The sequence below is a fragment of the Cygnus atratus genome, chromosome 8 (assembly GCF_013377495.2).
Source record: "Cygnus atratus isolate AKBS03 ecotype Queensland, Australia chromosome 8, CAtr_DNAZoo_HiC_assembly, whole genome shotgun sequence".
In the NCBI taxonomy this organism is placed as follows: Eukaryota; Metazoa; Chordata; class Aves; order Anseriformes; family Anatidae; genus Cygnus; species Cygnus atratus.
In genome coordinates this window covers 744,451-764,964 of record NC_066369.1, presented here as the reverse complement: position 1 = coordinate 764,964, position 20,514 = coordinate 744,451, and the positions used below count along the sequence as shown (strand labels likewise).

General features: G+C 38.1%; 1 protein-coding gene across 1 annotated transcript; it reads right to left on the bottom strand.

The window, feature by feature from the left end:
* Positions 1-7,766: 7,766 nt before the first annotated feature.
* On the bottom strand, positions 7,767-20,183 carry BRDT (bromodomain testis associated). The gene is made up of 12 exons (XM_050712297.1): positions 19,992-20,183; positions 17,753-17,890; positions 16,910-17,036; positions 15,067-15,239; positions 13,643-14,014; positions 12,925-13,053; positions 12,547-12,735; positions 11,118-11,299; positions 10,755-11,044; positions 10,555-10,668; positions 8,647-8,778; positions 7,767-7,843 (listed from the first exon to the last, which is right to left on the bottom strand). The coding sequence occupies exons 1-12, from the start codon at positions 20,181-20,183 to the stop codon at positions 7,767-7,769; spliced, it is 2,115 nt and encodes a 704-aa protein (XP_050568254.1).
* Between the last annotated feature and the right edge of the window lie 331 nt (positions 20,184-20,514).

Below are 20,514 nucleotides of genomic sequence, written 5' to 3'. Positions count from 1 at the left end.
TACAAAATTGCAAAGAGGAACTGTCAGGTCATTGGAAAAAAAAAAAAAAAGAAAGAAAATAAAAGATTCAGTAGCTCTGGCAACTACCTGGAACTGACAATGGTTATGCTACATGGCAGTGAGGAGGGAAAGAATTGTCACTGCCAACTAAAACAGTTGCTCTTGTAGTTGTTAGGTACAGGCTGCACTGTTATCTCTAACAAGTCCTGCTAAAGTAGTAGTGCTAATGTAAGGAGGGGGAGAACTTCAAGCAAGGTCCAACACACTCTAAACAAATGATGCTAAGACAGCCAGTGATGGACAGTAGCAGGAGAACTTAGGCCCTGACTCTAAAACAGGGACAAACAGACAAGAAAAAAAGAGTACCAAAGAGGGAAATTCTACAGCAAGTTTCAAAAACGTAGCACATAGCTATTTACGGTATTATTGCAATGCGGTAGTTAGTAGGCAGTCACTTATCCCCCTGAACTTAATAATAAACCTCAGGCTGGGATACTTACGTGGCACTCACTAAAACAGTGGCTGACAATAATTAGTGATGAACACTACAACAGTAGCTTCTTGACTACGTTTCGAGAAAAAAAAAATACTTTGTGAATTTTGGATGTGCCATTGTGCTCAGAGTGGTACAACCACCCGGTACTTCAGGTAGTTATTTGACACTTGGCAGCTACCTAATCTGAACCAGTCACTCCTGAATAGCCAAGCCACCCAGGATCAAAGTTTTGGACAGCAAGCTACATGTGCTTATGGCCTTTATTAACTCAAAAGCTACTAATTTTCTCTCCTCTGACTAATCAAGTAATACATAGATACATAACAGATTCCATAAAGGTTCTAACCACTCATTAGTGAATTGCTGAACTGCATTAGTACGTTTATTTTCTTATCGGGCATTCTGAGCGCAATTGTGGAGCATCGGACCAGTGTTCCACTAGTTACTGTCACTAGCCAGTTTATTCAACTGTAACAGTGCCCACTCTAACAATATTTATTATAGAATTTTAAATAATGGTACTATCCGTTTATAAAGCTTTAGTTCTTCAACACTTTTGTATCTTTATTCATGATGCGAGACACATATTGCATCAACTAAGCAGCCTGAGGCTGTATTTATGTTTCTTAGAGAGTCCACAAAATTATTCAGCTATCCAGATGGTAGACCCTGCACGTAGATAACACGTAAGCAAAAAATAACTTTTAAACATGTGGTTACAAACCTCTCTTTTTCTTGAGGCAGGTTTTGCAGTTCCCTCTCAGCTTGCACCAGAGGCCTTTTTAATTCCTGGGCTTGCCCATCCTTTTTCTCTAATACCACTTTCCTGAATTGCTTGAAGCTCTCAGCAGATGTCTTTATTGGAGCTGGAAGCATCATCGTTTTACATAAGCCTACCCAGGAATCTATACTCTTAATTCCTGTATCCTGAAGTTATTTAAAAGGAAAACCAAGATAAACAGAAAAGGAAGATAGGGAAGAAGCAATAATACAGATACTAGAGCTTTTTTTATTTTTACTCTGTCATCCATTATCTGCTTAGTTCTTACATTAGCACAATATTGTTTTGAGGGACCTATTTGGGACCATATGCAACAAAACATCCTTGCTTGTCTAGAATGTTTATGTAAATGCTGTAGTCTAAATGTTTACACAATACATTTTCTCATCAATATTGACATTCTTTAGCAAAATACTTTAAAAATCATTAGCGTTTACAGCTATTCTTATCCAATCTCTTAAGCCCAACTCTCCACTTTTTAATTCCAGAAAACATGAATTCACAAGACTGCACCTACCTTTTCTGCAGAAAATTGGAATTCTGTCTCTTGAGCGTTTTGACCATTAGGTGTGTTACAATAACCTGATAAAAAATAAAAAAAGGTTTTTTTACTTGTGTTGATTTTACAAACTATGTTAACTCAAATTTAAACGATAATGTATTTAGTCATTCTAGAAAGTGACTTAATTCACAGTGCAGGTTTTTCTTACCATTTGGCTCAAAATTACAGAAACGCTCCCAAATACAGGTATGTTTCTTAGCCTTTAAGTTGGCTTGGACCACTTTTCTCCAGTTTGGATCAGAGAAAAGAATGATTCAGTTCAACTACAGATAGGATATTAACTCCTGGTTCTAACAAATTTCAGTTGAGCTGTTATACCTGCCAAGAAGACCTACCTGAAGCAAACTTAAAATGCATTTAAGTTCACAGTCACGTCTGTTAAAGCTCTAGAAATAATGCAGGAATCTGAAGCTTTGCGTTGAAACGTCTACAACCGTGGACTTTGAAGCATGCATTGTGGAGCTGCTTACCGCCATACCAGCCTCTACAGAACCTCTCACTAACAAACCCTTAATCTAAGGAAAGCTTATAAATAACAGTTTCACAAGTCAATCTTTCTAATAAGCCACCACTGAATTCAATGATACACAGCACCAAGCCTGCACCTACGGCACCAGAAGCATAACAAGTCTAAATTCAAGAGCTCGTTTCAGAGGCAGGTAGTCTCACAGAAATGCATGACAGTAGGATCATCTACAAAATTCAGTAAGTGTTTTAAGCAACCCATCCTAAAAATCTATTTGACCTATGCACATATATAGTACTGAGCACTCTACACTTTGCATCAATAGATTAGAAGAATAGATTAGATTAGCAGTTCCATATTGACAAAGCTTTTGTTGTTTAAAAAAAAACACAAATACCAGCCAAAATTCAATGTCCCCCCCCCACGCTTCTGGTCTTCGTCAGGAGGTGTTAATAACAGAAAGGTTTTTCTTAGATAACCGTGAGAACATCTGGGGCATGTATAATTGCAGGAACAGTCAAACCACCACTATTATGGAAGGGGCAGATGGCAGATAACCACTCTCACCCAACACTGTTAGGAGGTCTGCTGTGCAACAAAATGCTGAAGTTCATGTGTACTCAAAGGCAAAGTTTCCTCACTGGGTAATTCATATATTATTAATTATGAAGGAGTCCCTCTACAGCTATGCATATGCAAAATTGAAAAAGCAAGGAATAGAAAAAGAGATAGGGGTACAGGAGAAATTATGTGAAGATTAGGAATAAAAATTAAGAGGAATAAAGACTAAGCAATAAACAGTTAAGTATGCGAAGGTCATGAGCTTTCCCAATGATTTTGGCTGTATTTACTTCCCCCCCACCATTCCCGCAAGCTTTATTCCTGCTTGTTTTCCCAACCTTTTAACATACAAAATAAAAGACCAGGATCTTGATAGTCACATGGTAGAATTCAAGTCTTAGAAGGCCCAGAAACTTAAGGAATGATTTTTTGCTTGAGCTGTCACAAGTGCTTAAAAAAATAGATCAGTGTGTATATGGATTGGTGTGTAGAGCACTAGGGCCTGTCAAGTTTTTTATTTTTATTTTTTTAGGTGTAACTCAAGAACTATTCTTTGGCCAGGGTTAAAGAGCTCAGTGATAAGGCTGTGCCTTTTACTTTCATCAGGTTTTCAGAAGGTTGTTCCCTGCCCCGTTCAAGGGTATACAAGTTGTTTGGAGAGGGAAGACTGAAGAAGGAACAAAAATAGTATCTGTAACACTTGGTTCTCAGTGTAGAGATTCAGTGTCCAGCTCAGTCTTTAGTTTGAAATATACACAAAGCCCAGTGCATTCTTTTGCAGTTTTCAGTGAACCCCTTTTCTTGTAATATCTGCAAGTTTGTCCCACAGCGAAGAGTTGAGAATGTTACTCTCGATCCAAACGCACGGGGCAAAGAGCTCTACAGAACTTCAGCAGAACACAATTCAAAGGCCAGAGTTCTGCAGAGATAAGAGAATCAGTGCTCTCAAACTTCCTGGAATACTGAGTTACTTATCCCTTGTACTGAAGTCAGAAAGTTAAGTCCTTAAATCAAAGTCATGTGCTTTATATATTTTAAATACAGAAGAAGAACATAACATCCATTTAACTTTCTTTTAAAAAGCAGTAAGTCAAAAGAAGAAGGGAGAACTGTGCAGCCTCCCATTATTTTGTAAACAGAGTGGTGTACAGATGTTCAAAATTTTATTTCTTTAAGCCAGGTTCTGTACATTTAACGTGATAGCCTTGGTATCAATTAGTTTTTATTATGACAATACATACTTTGCTCTTGACTTAGGGATATCAGAGCAGTGGTTCTCTCACTGTCCTTTTTTTGAAGTTTGATTTGTCTAGAGTAATTGTTTTCTCAGCTTTACTCCAATCAGCATTGTCAACCTGGGAAGGTGTATTGCATACCTAGAAGAGGAAATTAGACTTCAAAATATACCCTGGAATGCTTAACATATAGGTTACTATACAGTAACAGTATGAAGGATGTGGAATCAGAGCAGTAAGCTGTTGCCACTCTAGCTGCTGCAAACACCAGGGTAGAAGTAGATTGCATTCATTGCATTCATGTTATAAGAACATACTTTGACTCCCATATTAACACTTTGGATTTATAACATGAGCTGCTCAGATTCTAAGCAACAGACCAAGTAGAATATGAGAAACTGATACAAGCTCCTAACCCTTAACATGGTACAATGTGGTATAAGGCAGCTTTTACATTTGTAGAGCCATTTGCCCCTCCTCTACAAATCAGGATAGAGAACAGCTATATTACTTTAGTTCAGTGGTACCTTTTCTCTGTGCAAGAGTGTGTAGTAGAGTAACCCTTGAACAATAGAAGATATTGAGAGTCAGGTTTGTGCAATATTACTGAGACCTTAGATAGTGGATGCAAATGATAAAAGGTAGGTTGTTTCTTGCAAGAAAGGACAAAGCATTCTTGTACTCATAGCCCCAAGAGAAGAGCTAATTTCAACCCATTGAAGAAAAATAAAGGTATTAAAACCTGGCTAAAGCAGCTATGTTTGAAACCATATTGAAAACGAATTTAATACCCAAAGATTGAAGAGATCATATTGCTGCAATAACAATAGCTTCCTTATGTAGAGTCCAACACATGCAGAGGCCTTCTAACAAGGATATTCTCCAAGTCCATATTGAGACAGACATATGGAGACAAATGGACTGACTGAATTTTTCACCATCTGATCTATGACCCTGAAAGCCCCCATTCCTATGCCTTTAGGAGCAGGAAGAAAAAGCAACATTTATACAGGAGCTATCCTCCTAAATCAGAGTTTTGTTGAACTTATAGAGATTGATATTTCTAGAGAGCGAGAACACAGTATTAATTGCTCATTTCTTTTGCACAACTGTAGGTTTACAGGGTGGGGTTTTGATCTCTATGTCTACCAGGGCTACTTGAGTTTAACCTGTAGCACTGAGGAGAAGAGAAATAAAGGAAGCCTTATAGTGCATTTTGAAGTTGATAATGCCAAACTTTCCTTTTATGTTGCAGCCCATGAATTCAGGCTCTTACAGATGATTTATCTAGTAGGCTTTAGTAGGCTTTTAGGTAAGGGCTTTGTTATAGATCTAAAGCGACCTCATTGCATCAAGCTCAAGCCTGAAGTATTACATCAGATCTTAAAGGAGTAAGCATGTGCTTTAAAAAAAGCTATTTGAAGTGAATGTGATGGAGAGATGCATTCACCTCTGGAAGAGGATGTGTACATTGGGTGACAAAAGGCTGGTTTGTCCTAGGAGCACTCTGAGACATTTGGGTGACTGGAACATCATGCAGAGCATGCAGTTGTGATCATACCCGAGAAAGAGGTGAATGATTCCCCAAAACCTGCAAAGTACAACCCTACATTTCAAAATTAGGTCACTGTTTAGAGCCGTGGATTAACTAGCTGTGAAGATGTGTATCCTAGTTGTACTATAAGAGTTATTTCTATTAGTTTTTAAATTCATTTTCAGATTTTCAGCAACTAGCTCAAACTGTCTGTTGCCCAAACCCTCAGAAGTGTCTAAGTTAATAGACCTTTTAGTGTGATGGAGGGAGGAAGAACAGCTCCTTAATCAAGTTTAAGTAACTTCCATTTGATATATCTGGATAGCAAGCAGTAATCAGTTCAGAGTGCCTGAGGCTCTCTAGTTCAGTTAGTATTGAATTTGATGTCAACTTCAGTGGTGGTGGTGGGTTTAAGCATTTAATTCCTGCCCTGGGATGTTGAATACTTCTTGTAACCTTAGATTCATTAAGGCACCATTTGCCATTTTGTCTCCAATTGCTTCTCTTTATTAAGGGAGGGAACACCTCTCCCTGCTTTAATGCTCTTCTGCCCCAGCATAAGTGCCAGAGTAATCTCAAGTTCTATCTGATCATACTTTTATTTACATCATGCTCCTTATAATCCACACCCTGCAAGAACTTGTGTTATTACCCACTTGATGCCTCCAAAACCTTAAGATAAGCCTATTGGCCAGTAAGAACATCAGTTCTGCCACCCCTTCTTTCTTCAGGGTTCAATCAAATAGCATGAATCTTGCATAAAGATGTTACCTGAGGGAGACTGGGCATTTTGTTCTGGTGGTTTAAGAGATCTACTCTGTAAAGGCTGAAGCCTCTGTAGCACATTTGGAGATTGCTGCTGCAATTCAGACGATCCAGAAATTTGCAAGCTACTGGTAGAAGATGAGGGCTGTGCTTGCAGAACAGCATCACAGGGCATCTTCTGTAAGCCCAGTGGTATTCTCTGGAAGGAGACTGAGGTAATTAGTCAAATCTTATTTTTTAATAACTATTTGATCCCCTTCCCCATTTCCACTATTTATAGGATCTAGTAGCCCTTGTATTTGTAGTTTGGTGTTCCTAAGAAGTTTAGGTGACAAAGCCCTATGAAATAAACTGCCCTACCTTGGTTTGATAGATACAGAAAGCCACCAAATGATCACACTGTGTTTTGTTGTGAAGTATTATGTCTGCTGTTACTCTAAATCAGTTTGGCATTGTTGTAACTGACCAAGCTGCAACTTAATTCCTATATCCTGTTTTCTCCAGTTTTTTGTCATCATTTTGCTTTTGCAGAGACTGAGCTTTATAGCACAAAAAGTGTTGCATAATTCTTCCCCTCAAGTCTTTGACTGTTATTCAGCTGCTGCTTCTGCATCCTTGCAAATTCACAGGCTGGATTCCTATATCAAAACTAAGCACTTTAAATGAAAGCAAGCCTGTCATAAGATCATTGCAAAGCTTTCATCCTCCTTGCTTTGAAATCTGAGGTCTCCATCTCTGGAAGCTTTAAAGGAAGCTGTGAAAGGCAGAGACAACCCTGACAGGAATTAACACCCACTGCATATACAGGAATAGAGCAATTCAGTCTTAGAGGCATTAAATGTTTCTACATACAACTTTGCTGTTGCTTGAAATGATACCACAGAGATATAGCAGGTATAGCAGAAAATACCTAGGATACTCAAGCAATTAAAGTATGTAGAAGTGAGGTTATTTATATATAGAAAAAAATGAGCAGGGAAAAATAAGTGGGGTTTGCACACCAGTCAATTTTATACTCAAAGAATAAACTGGAAAGGATTTTTTTTGGTGGGTGGGAGAGTAGGGGCGAAGCATTCTCTCCTTATGTTTTCCCTTCTCCTTCATCCAACAGTGAGCTACCACAATGTTTGTGTTTGTAAGGGGTAAAACAGTTCTCCCAGTACCTCAGTTTCTGCACAGCTAAAGAAACTACTTTTAACAAACAAGTTTTAAATCTACTTCAGTCAGTGCTATGTAACAAGTAGTATTCAAGCTATACTCAAATTCAGCAGGAAATAATGAGTATAGCTTGGGAAATAATATGATTTCCAATAACACTGTATGTAACAAGTAACTGCTTAGAGCAAAAGCATTATACACATTTCAGTCAGTTTACCTGAGGTTGCTCCATAGAAATTGGACAGTTCTGCCTGGTTTCATTCTGTTTTGAGCATGTTTCTGTAACTGTAAATACAGTGAGGTGGGCAGAAAGAGGGGGAAGGAAAAAAAAATCAGTCATCCACATGTTGCATTATTCACACATACAAGATATAAGTTGCAATTGTACCCAGAGAGCCAAACCTCACATGGAAAGAAACATTATCTTGAATACTTGAACTTGATAAAGTTAAGCAAGATCTTTGCTACAATGGTTTCACTGCATTTGCTTCTCCATGCTGAAGAAGCCTGCATGGGATTCATCCAGCCTTAGACTGTTACCACATACAGGTATCTACACCTCACATTTGGGAAGTCTATTCTGTCCCAAACAGACAAAGCATCCTAGAAGCATCACTGCAATGCCTTGATGCTGCAATGCTAATGTCCTTTGAACAAGCTTGAGACAACTTAAGCAGCAGGGTAGAGTTTGGCTCTACAGTCGGTACTATTGGTACTTTTGTCCCTAGGCTTAGGGACTAAACTTCACCAACAAGGTAAGGCTCTTTGTGTGGCATACTGAACAATTAACATAAATCAAATTTTCAAAAAGGAATAAAATAAGTCAAGCTATAGCCTGATAGCCAGATCCCCAGGTTAGATATACAGACCTCTTGCTACCAAATTTTAATCTAAAATTCTTCATTGATAAGTTTCACGATTTTTTTTTAAACTCAGTTTTAAGACATTCATTTAATAGCACTGGAATTAAGCCTTCAACATGGAACAAGTGAACAAGAATGACAGATTCTTGGTAAGCATTTGGAACAGTAAGTACTAAGTCCGAAGGCAGATATTCTGCCTACAGACACAAAAGGAAGCTTTCTGACCCGATTCAGAGTCGCTGCTATCTGAGGAGCTAGAATCACTGCTAGTACTGCTGCCAGAGTCCAAGGAACTGCTACTGTTGCTGCTGTCACTCAGTCGGCTTGGTCCAATACCAGACTCAGCATTGCTTTCAACTGAAGGACAAAAAGGAAGAATTCAGAACACCCTGCAATCAATCTTCACATACAAGATTAGGAACCACCTTAGCAGGCCTGTGCTCCAACTGGTCTTCTATCATTTAAAATCTACTGCTAAGCTGACAGGGAAATCTTTATAGAAGAGGGATATTTACCACCAGCAAGCTAGTTGTATCAATGAAATTGAGTTGAGGAGCAGTAACCACACAACTTGTAATCCTAAACTAGGTTATAGCTTCTGCTAAGCCAGTTCAAGTAGAGTTTTCCCCAGAAGTTTTCCTGCTGTTAAGTCTGTTTCTGTTTGTTGCCACTGCCAAAGTTGCACACTGAGGCCTTTATCAAAGGATGACTCTCCTTTTTCCTCAAGCCATATGTCCCCCAGAATTATCATCTTGTATCTTATCTTTTGCCACCTCACCACCATCTGATTATTTTGCATCTGCAGGGTTGATTTAACTTAGTTTATATTTTATAGTCAAAAGCTTTTTCAAGTGTGTTGCTCTGATGGAAGTTTTAACAAGAAGCCACATACCTGTTTCCTTGGACACGTCTTTGCTAAATGCCAGCTTAAGCTCCTCCTTGCAAAGGAGTCAAATGCCACTTTTAAAGATCATCTAGCCTGCTTCCTCCCTTTCCCCAAGGGTCTTAGCAACTGATTTTAGCTGCTTCTTACAGTTGTTTCTTTCTAGGATGTTTTCAAGCCATTGTGTATTACCAGACAGGAAAACTGCTGCCTGAGCTTATGTTGAACACAAGCCTGTGCCTTGCAAGACTGCTTCTATCACTTCAGAAAAATGTTTTCACATGGGAGCTTAATAGCTATCCAATAAAGGGCAATAGTAGTACTCACTAGTTTAATGAGGAGCGACTTGACCTATAATAGTAGCGTCAGCCACATTGATTTGTTCTCATTCCTTGCATGAGATCCATTGGTAACTGTCAATATGGTCAAGAATGTACTGAATTTCTGGCTTTTGATATTGAAATGCATTATTGCCTGAAAAACTGAATTGAGTCTCCAAAGGCAATTCCATATGCCTAAAGACAAAGCACAGCTGTCACTGATACAGAACTTCTGCTAGCACAATGGCAATAGTGAGTCTACAGCCAATGAGTATAACTAGTTTGTTATTCTTGGATCTCTGTGAGACAAAGTGAATTATAAACAAGTAAACTGCAGGGCTTTTTTCCTCCCCTTTGTTTTCATATGTCAGCGTAAGGGATGTGTTCAGTGTCTCTTACACTGTGAAGGGATCAAAACCAAACAACTGTAAGATTCATATTAAAGTGCTGGTGTGACAGGTATTGCTTATTTCTTTAAAGAAACAGCTTTGATACCAAATTTATTCAATCCATACTAGCCTTTTAAGGCACTTGAATGCACTGGGCCAGGCTTTGGCCATCTAATCCAGAAGAATAGGATCAGGGGTGGAGATAACAGTCTTTAGTTGGATTTCTCGGTATACCATTGGCCATCGGCTATAGCATGCCTGACATGAACTTCACCAGCCCCATTGTTGTGTCTTGTCTTCTACTGCAGAAGCAAGATTTACCATCTTTACCTTAATAAAGGATTAGGTACAAGAAATAAGGCAGATGTTTTCAATAAGTTACTTGTCCTGTCTAATTTGCTGCTGTGACACCCTAGGAACAATCTTCAGACTGACAAGGGGAAGCTTAAGACCCAAATATTCTGAAGAGAAAATCCCCAACAGCATAAGGGTACACAGGCACAACACTAAGCTCTTTGCAAATGAATGAAAGTCACATTACATTTGCAGTTTCCTTTCTTCGGGTTCAGCTGACCATTGACATCCAGTAGTCTCTTCTCTAACTCTTGTTTCCTCTCAGAATTACATTGTTCTTTTGACTTCACTGATTTTTTAGCTGTACATGAAACAGAAGTTAACATTGCAGCAAAACAGAAAACTGATCTAATAAGATCTTTTTAAAGCATTATTTATGTTACATACCATGCTGCTTTCTTGGTCTCTTCCTCAAACAGGTTGCCACATATTTCTCTAGTTCTCTGAGTGTTGAAGTTTTTAAAGTTTCAAAGTCTATTTCTATCTCATCAGGGTTAGAGTTCCTCAGAGAAGGTTCTCTTGACTGTATTATATGGACTACTTTCCCCAGCCTGTCTCCAGGGAGTTTATTTATGTCCAAACTCAGCTGCCTTTTTTCATCATAATTCATAGGCTTGGCACCATCATCTTCTGACTTATGTGCCAATGAGACCTGTTGCGTGGTTTTCTTTGGTTGACTGCAACAAGAAGTATACCACAGTAACAGCAGTTTAAAATAATTTAACACCCACACAAGTCCCCCACACTTACGTGTTTAAAGACTGCTTTTTCTTTGACTTGTGTTTTAGGGCTTTCTTCTTTTGAATCAGGCTTTTTATTTTAGATTTTGCCTTGTTCTTCCTTTTTTCCCTTTTAGCCTTCCCTTTTTTCCTTTTCAGTCTAGGTAAGGATGCTCTGGTCAAAGCCCGTAGCTGCTGGTGAACAGCTTTAAGCTACCAAAACAAAAAGTTGAGTCTTAAGTAACATAGTAGAAAGCTATGAACTGTTCCTATAAATTGCAGGAGGCTTGTGGCATCCAAATAGATACTAGTAGTATTTGCTTTCTAATGTTTTTTTCACCAAACGTCTTACTCTTTAAACAAAGCCACAGACTAAGCATTTAGAAGATGAGGCTACTTATTTTATGTAGGCATTTTTAAGAGCATATGTCTTCCAGCATACTATGAAGAGCAAAAAAAGAAACACTGTAGGAGTAACGCAGCAGCTTCTCTTTAATTTAAGCATTCATGTGCTTCCCAAATACCTGTATTTGCTATCTTGAGTTGGGCTTGGGCTTCTTCAATCCGTAAACCTCAGCTATTTTGTGATATGAAATGGCTAGCTGGAACATGAACTAAGCTTCAGAGAAGGACCTAAACCTAAAAAGTCTGTTTAAATCTCATAGGGATTACAAAGATGAATGAACAATGAGAACTAGAATTCAACCCCACTCAACTAAAATTCTACAAGAGAGCCTTCTCAATAGTATTTATCTTTAGGCCTATATTCATAGATTCATAGGATATGCACTACTCTGGTAAATACTGAAAACTAAACTAGCAAGAACAAATGCTAATTTTCTCCCTGGATTGTAGATACAGCAGCAGTTTAGAGTGATATGCTCATGCAAAAGCAAGACCACTATTAGCCAGTAAACCAAAGCCATGCTATTGGCATCAGCACGAAATTCCTTGGTTTTATTTCATAGTGAGCTTTCTCAAGTAGAATTTAATGACTTGCTTTTAAGAGGTGTAAAAGCATATTCATGACTACCTAAAGCAACTAGCACACCCTGAAACACTGAGCATAAGACCAGAGCTCTTCAACCACATGAAGCAAATGACATTTAGAATCACATGCCACTAAGCTGCGTACAGAGTACCTGGATGCTCTCATCCATGGTATCATGGCAACAGTCTTATTTTTGTTCAAAACAAATCTCATCTGAAAAGACGCTAGGCAAGAACACTAGACTCATAATTTAGTAAAAACAGTTTGTAGTTGCTGAGGCACTATTCACTTGCAGATTAAAAATCTTTGCAAGTGCTTCCAAACAGGGGTAAAGTTTAGTATTAGTCATCTGTATTCCTTAGAGTCTTGTAAATACTGATTCATAATGCTAAGCTCTAGGATGGGCAATTGCAAGGGCGCTATCAGAGAGATTACACTCAGCAACCACACACTAAGTACTAATGCTTACTTGCTCCTGAAGCTTTGCAAGGTGCACTCTTCTCTCCTTCTCATAGTCTTCAGATGACTTCTCTTCTGACGAGTCATCACTACTGCTGTCACTAGAATAAACTTTTCTCACTTCTCTTGCGTGTAGTGGGAGAGAAACACTTGCAGCAGGTTCATCAGGAATTTTGGCAAAGCGCATCTCAAAAACATCCTAAAGAGTGAGGTTTAGGAACAGCAAATAGATGCTCACTTCTCAAAACATTGTGAAGCTGCTGCTTGTTTTCTAGAACTACACAACATAGTAGTTAGTAACATTAGTAGATGCTACATCAGGACTTAAGATGACCAAGGGTATCTTTAGTCCTATTCTGTTTCAAATCTGACTTAAACAATAACTCACCTGAAGTTTTCTTGCCATAGCAACTGCTTCATGGTCTGGAGAATTACGTTTGTAGTAATCCATGAACATTAACCTAACATCTGTGGCAAATTCTTGTGTATCTCTATATTCAAAGTTATCCATTTTTTTCTAGAGGAAAGGAAATTAAACACATTTAGTGGTTAACTTTAGAAGTACCACTGTACAACAGTGGATCTGCAGTAAATAATTCAACCCCAATGGATCTACCCAGTATTTGCAAGCTACTGCCACTAGTATCTTCTAGAAGGGATCCTTTTCACAGAAAAGGTAAAAAAAGGTGTCACAGATATTCAGTGTTTGAGGTTCCAGGGCACTCCAAGGACTTCGAGGTTCAGACAGAAGCAGGCATTAGAAAACTGCAGTTTTATAGAGCAAGAGCAACAGCATTGTGCAGGCAGACTAAAGGCTATTTAATATGCTTTATTAGCAGCCTGCTTGGAAACACTTCATGGAGACAGGTAATTCCCACCACACCTTTAATTAGCTTTTTCAAGGTAGATTAGTCAGCATGCATATAGTCACAATGAGACAGACTTTCTGTATTAAGTTGTGGCTTCCTGGAAGAGGGAACTGTACATAGAATCTATGCCCATTATTTCTTTCAAACCAGAAGCTGCTTTTGTGGCACCTCTTCAACTAAGACTAAAATAGCTACAGTAATGACACTGGATTTAAGCAAATTGCCCAGTTCCCTTACCTTTATGGTTCCTAGGTCTGTAGAACATTCGGTGATCCCTTGTTCCTCACCAAGTGAGAAGGATGCAACACCTACAGGTTTTAAGAAGGGCCACGCATATGCTGAATGTTTCTCTGAAAACATTTCTTTAAGGATTTCATTACAATGTTTTAGTTGTTCTGATAACTGATTTTTTTTAAGAAATTCATGTGACTGTTGAGAATCTGGCAAGTCCCTCTTCAGAAGCTTATTTGGTATCATGCATTCATTGTCACCTCTACATGCTTTAATAGCTTTACTTTCATTAAACATTGCCAAAGATTCACTGCTTGCTTTGAATATTGAAGTCATATGAGTTGTAGTATCAGCCTTCCTCTTCACACCTTTTTTTGTCTAGAAAAAAGATTTTGCAGTTTAAAATACATGCATCCAGAACAGCGAGAGAATGGTCAGCTTTGAGACTACACAAGAAAATCTAGAGTGTCTCAAAACTTCTACAGCTAATGAAACCAGAATAACTTGTTATATCCACAAGTTTATACTGAGCCTACAAGGCATTACAAGCCAATGCCAAGCTCAATCTGAAATGTATGGGAAAGAAAAGTAGGTAGGTTGTGGGTACCTTTTAGCCAATCAAGAAAACTCCAAGAAGATAGTAAGTTATAAGATACCCAGAAGATGAATACCATGGGAATAGAAAGTGACTTTATTTTAAACCTAGCAGAGGGATTTATGTACAAGTTTGTCATTTATTTTTTACCCTGGGTTGTATTGGGTTTGGAAGAGATGCATGTGCTTTGCCATTATGTTCAAGCTGTTCAGTGTAAGTGTGTAAAAATCCTCTTGGAAAGCCTGGTGCACATGCCTGTTCCTCCTTGGAGGAGGATAAATAAAGCTAATCCATTACAAGCCTATTTGATCAAAAGTGTCTCTGTTCACATACAATTCATATAAGAATTTGCTTTTGTGGGCTACAAACACCTTTCCCAACTAGTTAAACATGCTATTTGGGGGATTCAAGCATTTGGTTTAAACTGAAGAAATTAGAAGTTAATAGAACTTAGGAAAAAGCTTTATTTTATTACTAAGGCCTTTATTTAGGCCACAAGGAAAGAACAATTTTAAATCAAGGTGAAACCTGCAGAAGGATGAAATATGCTTTAAGAATGAACATCTTAGTTTACTTTGTTTCTTTGAAAGAAACAGTCTTTAAACCATATTTAAAAGACTTACCAAGCAGTCATCCCAGTTTCTGCATATTTCTGAAAATTAGTACTAGCCCTGTTATTTATCAGGGAATAAGTGATCTAAGTCTTCTAGATATCTTCTATCACAGTAGAAGTTTTTGAAAAGACACTGCTATAAGCATGGCTACTTTGGTTTTGCTGTTATTACCTGGAGCAGTAATTTCAATACCTTTCTGAAAGTTATTTGAGACAACTTACTTTTGTTATAGGGACTGCAGCTGGCATTGAAGCAGTCAGCTGAGCTGCAGACAAAGGAGTTAGCTTAATCTGCTGTAGCTCTTCAGTCATCACTGGAGGCTGCTCACCACTGTCAGCTTGTTTCTGCATTGTGCTCTCTTTAGTTGAAGTCCTAGGGTTGGGCTGCTGAGTTTCTGGTTATTTTAAAACAAAGTTTTAAGTTATGCTTTAAATATGACAGTTAATTTCTTTCATGATCATACTAGACAGTTTTCAATAGAACTACACCCAAGCTATACAAAAGCATTACATATAGCAACATTGTTGTCCTTATCTACTTGCCCCATCAGCTAGATCGTTGTGCCAGGTTACGGATACTTGGCTTCAAGAAAATCATGGATCAACTTCAGAATGGAGATTAAAGAGACATCGTAGTAAACCCCCCATGTTGTTAAAAAGTTCTTGCCAAGAAAGTACTAAGTCATTTTCTACATACACATGAAAATCAAGTGCTTAAAACATATCAAAAGTTGTTCAAGTTACATTTGCATGTAAAGCAGATCAGGGTATTAAACAGCTTTAATACCAGAAAGACAGTATTATGAATGCATCTCAAATTATTGCAGTCATTTGAGAACCAAAAAGCTAGTTCAGCTTCCATCAAATTTCCCAGAAGACTTTTTGGAAGCCACTTCTACCTGTTCAATGAAAATATTCTGCCAAGGTTATGAATTACCTGAAATTTCCCTCAAGCTAATGAGTAGGAAGGCAGCTGAGCACTCTCTTCTTCCTCCTAATCCCATTCAGAAATTCTTATGAAGGGATCAATTTATCCACAGATTTTCCATACTCATCTAACAGATCACTATGAAAGATAGTGTTGCTCCTCAAGTTTACTTTGAGGCAAAAACTAGAGATTTATCAAGCAGCAATGCTATTTTGGAAAAAATATTTGTTTCAGACACTTGCAGCAGCAAGGACCATAACATCACTAACAGCAGGAAGAAGGCAATGAAGTAAACATGAGACACTGAAGAGTTGCATAGTCACAAAGTTGTAAGAACATCTGTTAGCTGGACCAGTAAGAAGTGAGCTAAAAGTCACTGCTCAACAGCTATGAGAAGTCAAATAATCATTAAGAGGTATCAAAATGAAGAAGTGCTACAAGCTCCTTCTAAGGCACAGCATCCTTCCATTAGCACTAGCATACATCCAGCAACTGACAGCAGTACCTTCAGGCCCATTTGGGAGACTACATTACACGTCCTCATGTCCTCAAATTGATCCATAGAGATGCACATACAATTCAAAACACTACTAGTCCTACTTCTAGTAATAATATTTTTCTAAGTGTTAAAAATTAGATGCTGAAGCAAGCACTTTGTAGAAGTGAAACATTTTTCAGGGTAGTGAAGGAAATTACAAGAGCAATTAAAGACAAAGTCGATGATGAGTAGTGAGTTGCAGCTTATCTCCTGGACTCTTAACTAAGCTTCCCAATATAGCTTGAAGCACCTACTACATAATTTCCTTATAAGTTTGAGATGCCTTGACTACATCTTCCTTCTCGTGGGCAAGACTATTTCACCTGTGAAACTGTGCTATTACACTACTGGTGAAGTTGCCAATTCTGACTTTTTTCCTTCTCAAATATATTTCATTAGTAGAAAAAAAGTACGTATGAAAATATTATGGCTGCACTGAATCTGCTAAAGCTTCATAACACTATTGCTTGTCTGATATGTTCTGGGAAAGGTGGAGAGCATCATGACTACTCCAGGACTGAGATGTGGTGAGTTAGAGGATTCCCTGTTTCCAGCTTTTGCTTGTTTAATATGTTAACAATTCAATATATAGCCCTTACCTTCTGATGACTTTCCTTTTCTCTTTCCTTTGTTGGGAATCAGTCTTTCTTCTGGTGGCATTTGTGCTATTTTCTGCATAAACACTTTTTCTAGTTCTTGGGCCATAAACACAATGTCATCACCTGGCTGCAAAATACAGTTGGTAACATTCTGAGTGCGGGAGAAGTTGCAATACAATGCTACCTCTTCAACTAACCATAGTCTATATTGACCAAACTGAAGCAAGCCACCAGTACCAGACAGGTACTTACCATCCCTGCACTCTAACACTAATAGAAGTTGCTTTCCTGTTGAAATAATAGACCCTTTCCCCCACTGTCCCTGGGCACAGTCCTCCTTACCATATGTCCACATATTTCCCTTAGCAAAGGGAAAAGGGGGCAGAGCTGCACCTTTTTTATTCCTGTGTTCTGAAGGAAGCTGTTGAAGCTCGAAGATGATACTAAGGCACAGCCAACAAACATCCAAGCTCAGGCAGATGCTCACGCTTCAAGTTAGGTTAGCTTATCTAAACTTAATGGAGTAGTGGAGCATAGCTCAGGATAGCTGGCCTTGAACTTGTTTAGCTCTTACATTGGGCCATTCAGGAGCTGTGTAAACAAAACCTAGAAATTTTGCCAACAGAATACTTGTGCAGTAAAGACTGTGCATTCAGTTGTTGTCACAGCAGGTTAGGCTTCACTTATGTCTTCAGTTAAACCTAGGAACAAAGCCCTCCTCCTTTTCAAAGCAACTAGCATCAAAAAAACCTGAAGACATTGACAAGGAGCATGCAGGTTGTAAGTATTGGCTGGTATTCACTATCATTGGTTACTAGTAAGAGAAGGTCGTGTTTCACATACCTTGTTATATATGTGGCAGTTCAAGAACATAGTTTTGAAGTCTTCAATGCATTCTGCTGCTTTTGCATAGTAATTATGTTCCAGACGCTTTTTAATTGTGCTCAGGTCCATAGGTTTCTTTATAATACTGTAGTAATCCTGTAGTTTTTGAAAGAGTTAGTCACATAACAAATCTCTTAAATATTAGGACATGAAGAATCTGACAGTTACAAAAGGTAAACTGCAAGAGAAGAACTTCATTATGTTGGAATATTTTATTAAATTGAAATTTTGCACTGTAGTCATAGGTACCATAGAAGCATTCAGGAACTCTTCACCTTCTATTTTCTCCTCACTCTTTCACATAAGATCAAGAGTGTTCAAAACTCCAAATATAGCTCTGGACCCTGTGGAAACAATTCTTTGTAGTAGTACTTATGGAAAGTATATACTTGCTATCTTAAGGCCATTTACTTGAAGTAGCACTCCGACTTACAGAGCAGGGAAAAAAATCTAAAGACAGACAATGACTTAGTTGCTGACAAAAATGGAGAAGCAGCCAAGTTTTCACTGTCGCTTATCAAATACTTACCTACTGGGTCATATTGCCTCTCCTCTCAGGGAGAGTCTAGTGAGGATGAAAGAAGACTGAAATGCAATAGGAACGTGAACTATTGTGATTGTGTCAGCAGCACTGCTGTAAGCCTGTAATTAAGATTATGAAGCCAACTCTTAACACTGTATTTAAGAAATCAGGGTAAAAATATCACCACTAAATGTGCATACACATGGCAGTTGTGTAAAGTTACTATTAAACAAGGCTTCTAAAGGTATCCTAACAATTTGTTCCAGTGAAGTTAGAAAGCTAAATACATCATAGCACAGACTTGTTTACCAAAGCAATGGCAGGAAAACTTAAATAATGCAACTAATGACTATCGTCAACTCTGCGTATTCTAACAACAAGAAGAAAGGCAAATGAGTCAAATGCCTTTACCATCCTTGCCATGAAGCCAGTTTTTTGCTTGTTGTATGGAGAGTGAACTAATACATACTTTCAGAACACAAACATCTGGCTTAGAAATCCAGAGAGACAGAACAGGCCTGAGGCCAGCTGCATTTGTTGCCATAATTCTGATTGAATTACCTCTAATTTTAACCGTAAGTGGCAGTTCCTTCCAAGAAGGAAAAAAAGGTAAGAAAACTTTTTTTTTGCTTTTGGACAAACTGACCAAATGAGTTTCTCATAAGAAACAGTTGCAGGTAAAGGCTTTTTTTTGCCTAAACAGAACCAATAATTTAGTAGAATTAGTCTTGGAGATTTGAGAGAACTAAATACATTTCATTAAGCTGGAAAATGAAGAATTGAAGTAACCTTGCCAAGGTTTTATTTCACATCTTTCTACTCATTTACCAAAAGCAGTACCTTCCAGGCTATTTGATAATTGACACAGTAGCATTTCACTGTCTTCATTTGACAGAAAAAGCTGGGGTGATCCAAAATTGGAGTCTAAATATATCTAGCTTGTCACAAGACATTCTATTCTGTCCAGGAATGTGTTAAGTCATGCTTTTGTACCTGGCAAAGTCACAGGGCAATACAGAACAGGGACAGGAATTTAAACATGACCTTACATTTCCTAGAAGAATATTCTACTACTGTAGTATGATTATACCGTATTCTCCTTTTTCTACCCTGTTTTTGCAGAATCATTTAATTCCTTTAGAAGCTTTAGAGCAAGATCTCCAAATCACTTTAAAGTTAAACTGTAATTACTTCTATACATCAAACTGAATCTAAATTTGCCTGTTTATCTTAGGATCAATCAGATCTGCTGTTCCATCATAAAAGTATTTACCATGTAAGAAGGTTGGCCACTTCCATTAAGAATAAAGTGAGTGAAGGAAAAGGAAAATACTCATTATATCCAGCATTAAGAAATATGGCTAAACCAGTGCTTCATTAAGAATCTCCAAAACTTCATTAAGAAGCTCCAAAAGACCTATTTAAGTGCTGTTCATGCTTCTTACAGAAATACTTATTTGCAACAGTCTCAGAAAGGAAAAGGAGCAAAGATGCAGCATCTGGTACGAACCAGAGAGAAAGCAGTTTTCTACTGGAAGTTCTTGGAGTAATTAAAGCAGTTCACATGTTAAAGTAGTCTTCCATGATCTGGTGTATCATGAAAAAAACTTAAGCTAATTCACAAGTCTTGTAATATTTCACATACTAATATTCCATTTCCAAATTGGTTCTTACAGGAAGATTCAGTGCTGCTGCATCTACAGGCTGATGAAATGGCCAGGAAAAGTTGTGTCTCCACATGGCTTTCATGACCACTCTCTGTAAGTACTGAAGTTGGTTTGTTTGACAACCACTATTTTTATTGTTTATATATTCTGGTGGAGGAGGGTTAACAATTTTGGAACAATGCTGGCTTGGAAGAGACATCTTCAGCAAGGATGTATATCCACTTGTTCCAAGATCTTCATTATACATCTAACCTGTGGGTGGGAAAAAATACTATTCAGTAAAGATATCTAGATCTAATTCTCTTAGCAAAGCATCAATACTGTAGTCACAGGCATGCCCTCATAGTTTAACCAAGGCACATTTGTTTTACAGTGCCCAGTTAGATGCACTGAACTACTAAGTTCAGTTCTTTAGGTTATAAAAAGCTATATTTGAAGAGGCTTAAAGAAGCATGCTGAGACACGTAAGGTCTCCCTAGAAATAAGCTTCCTCATTCAGGTTCATCTACTGAAGTCCAGAAAGACATCCT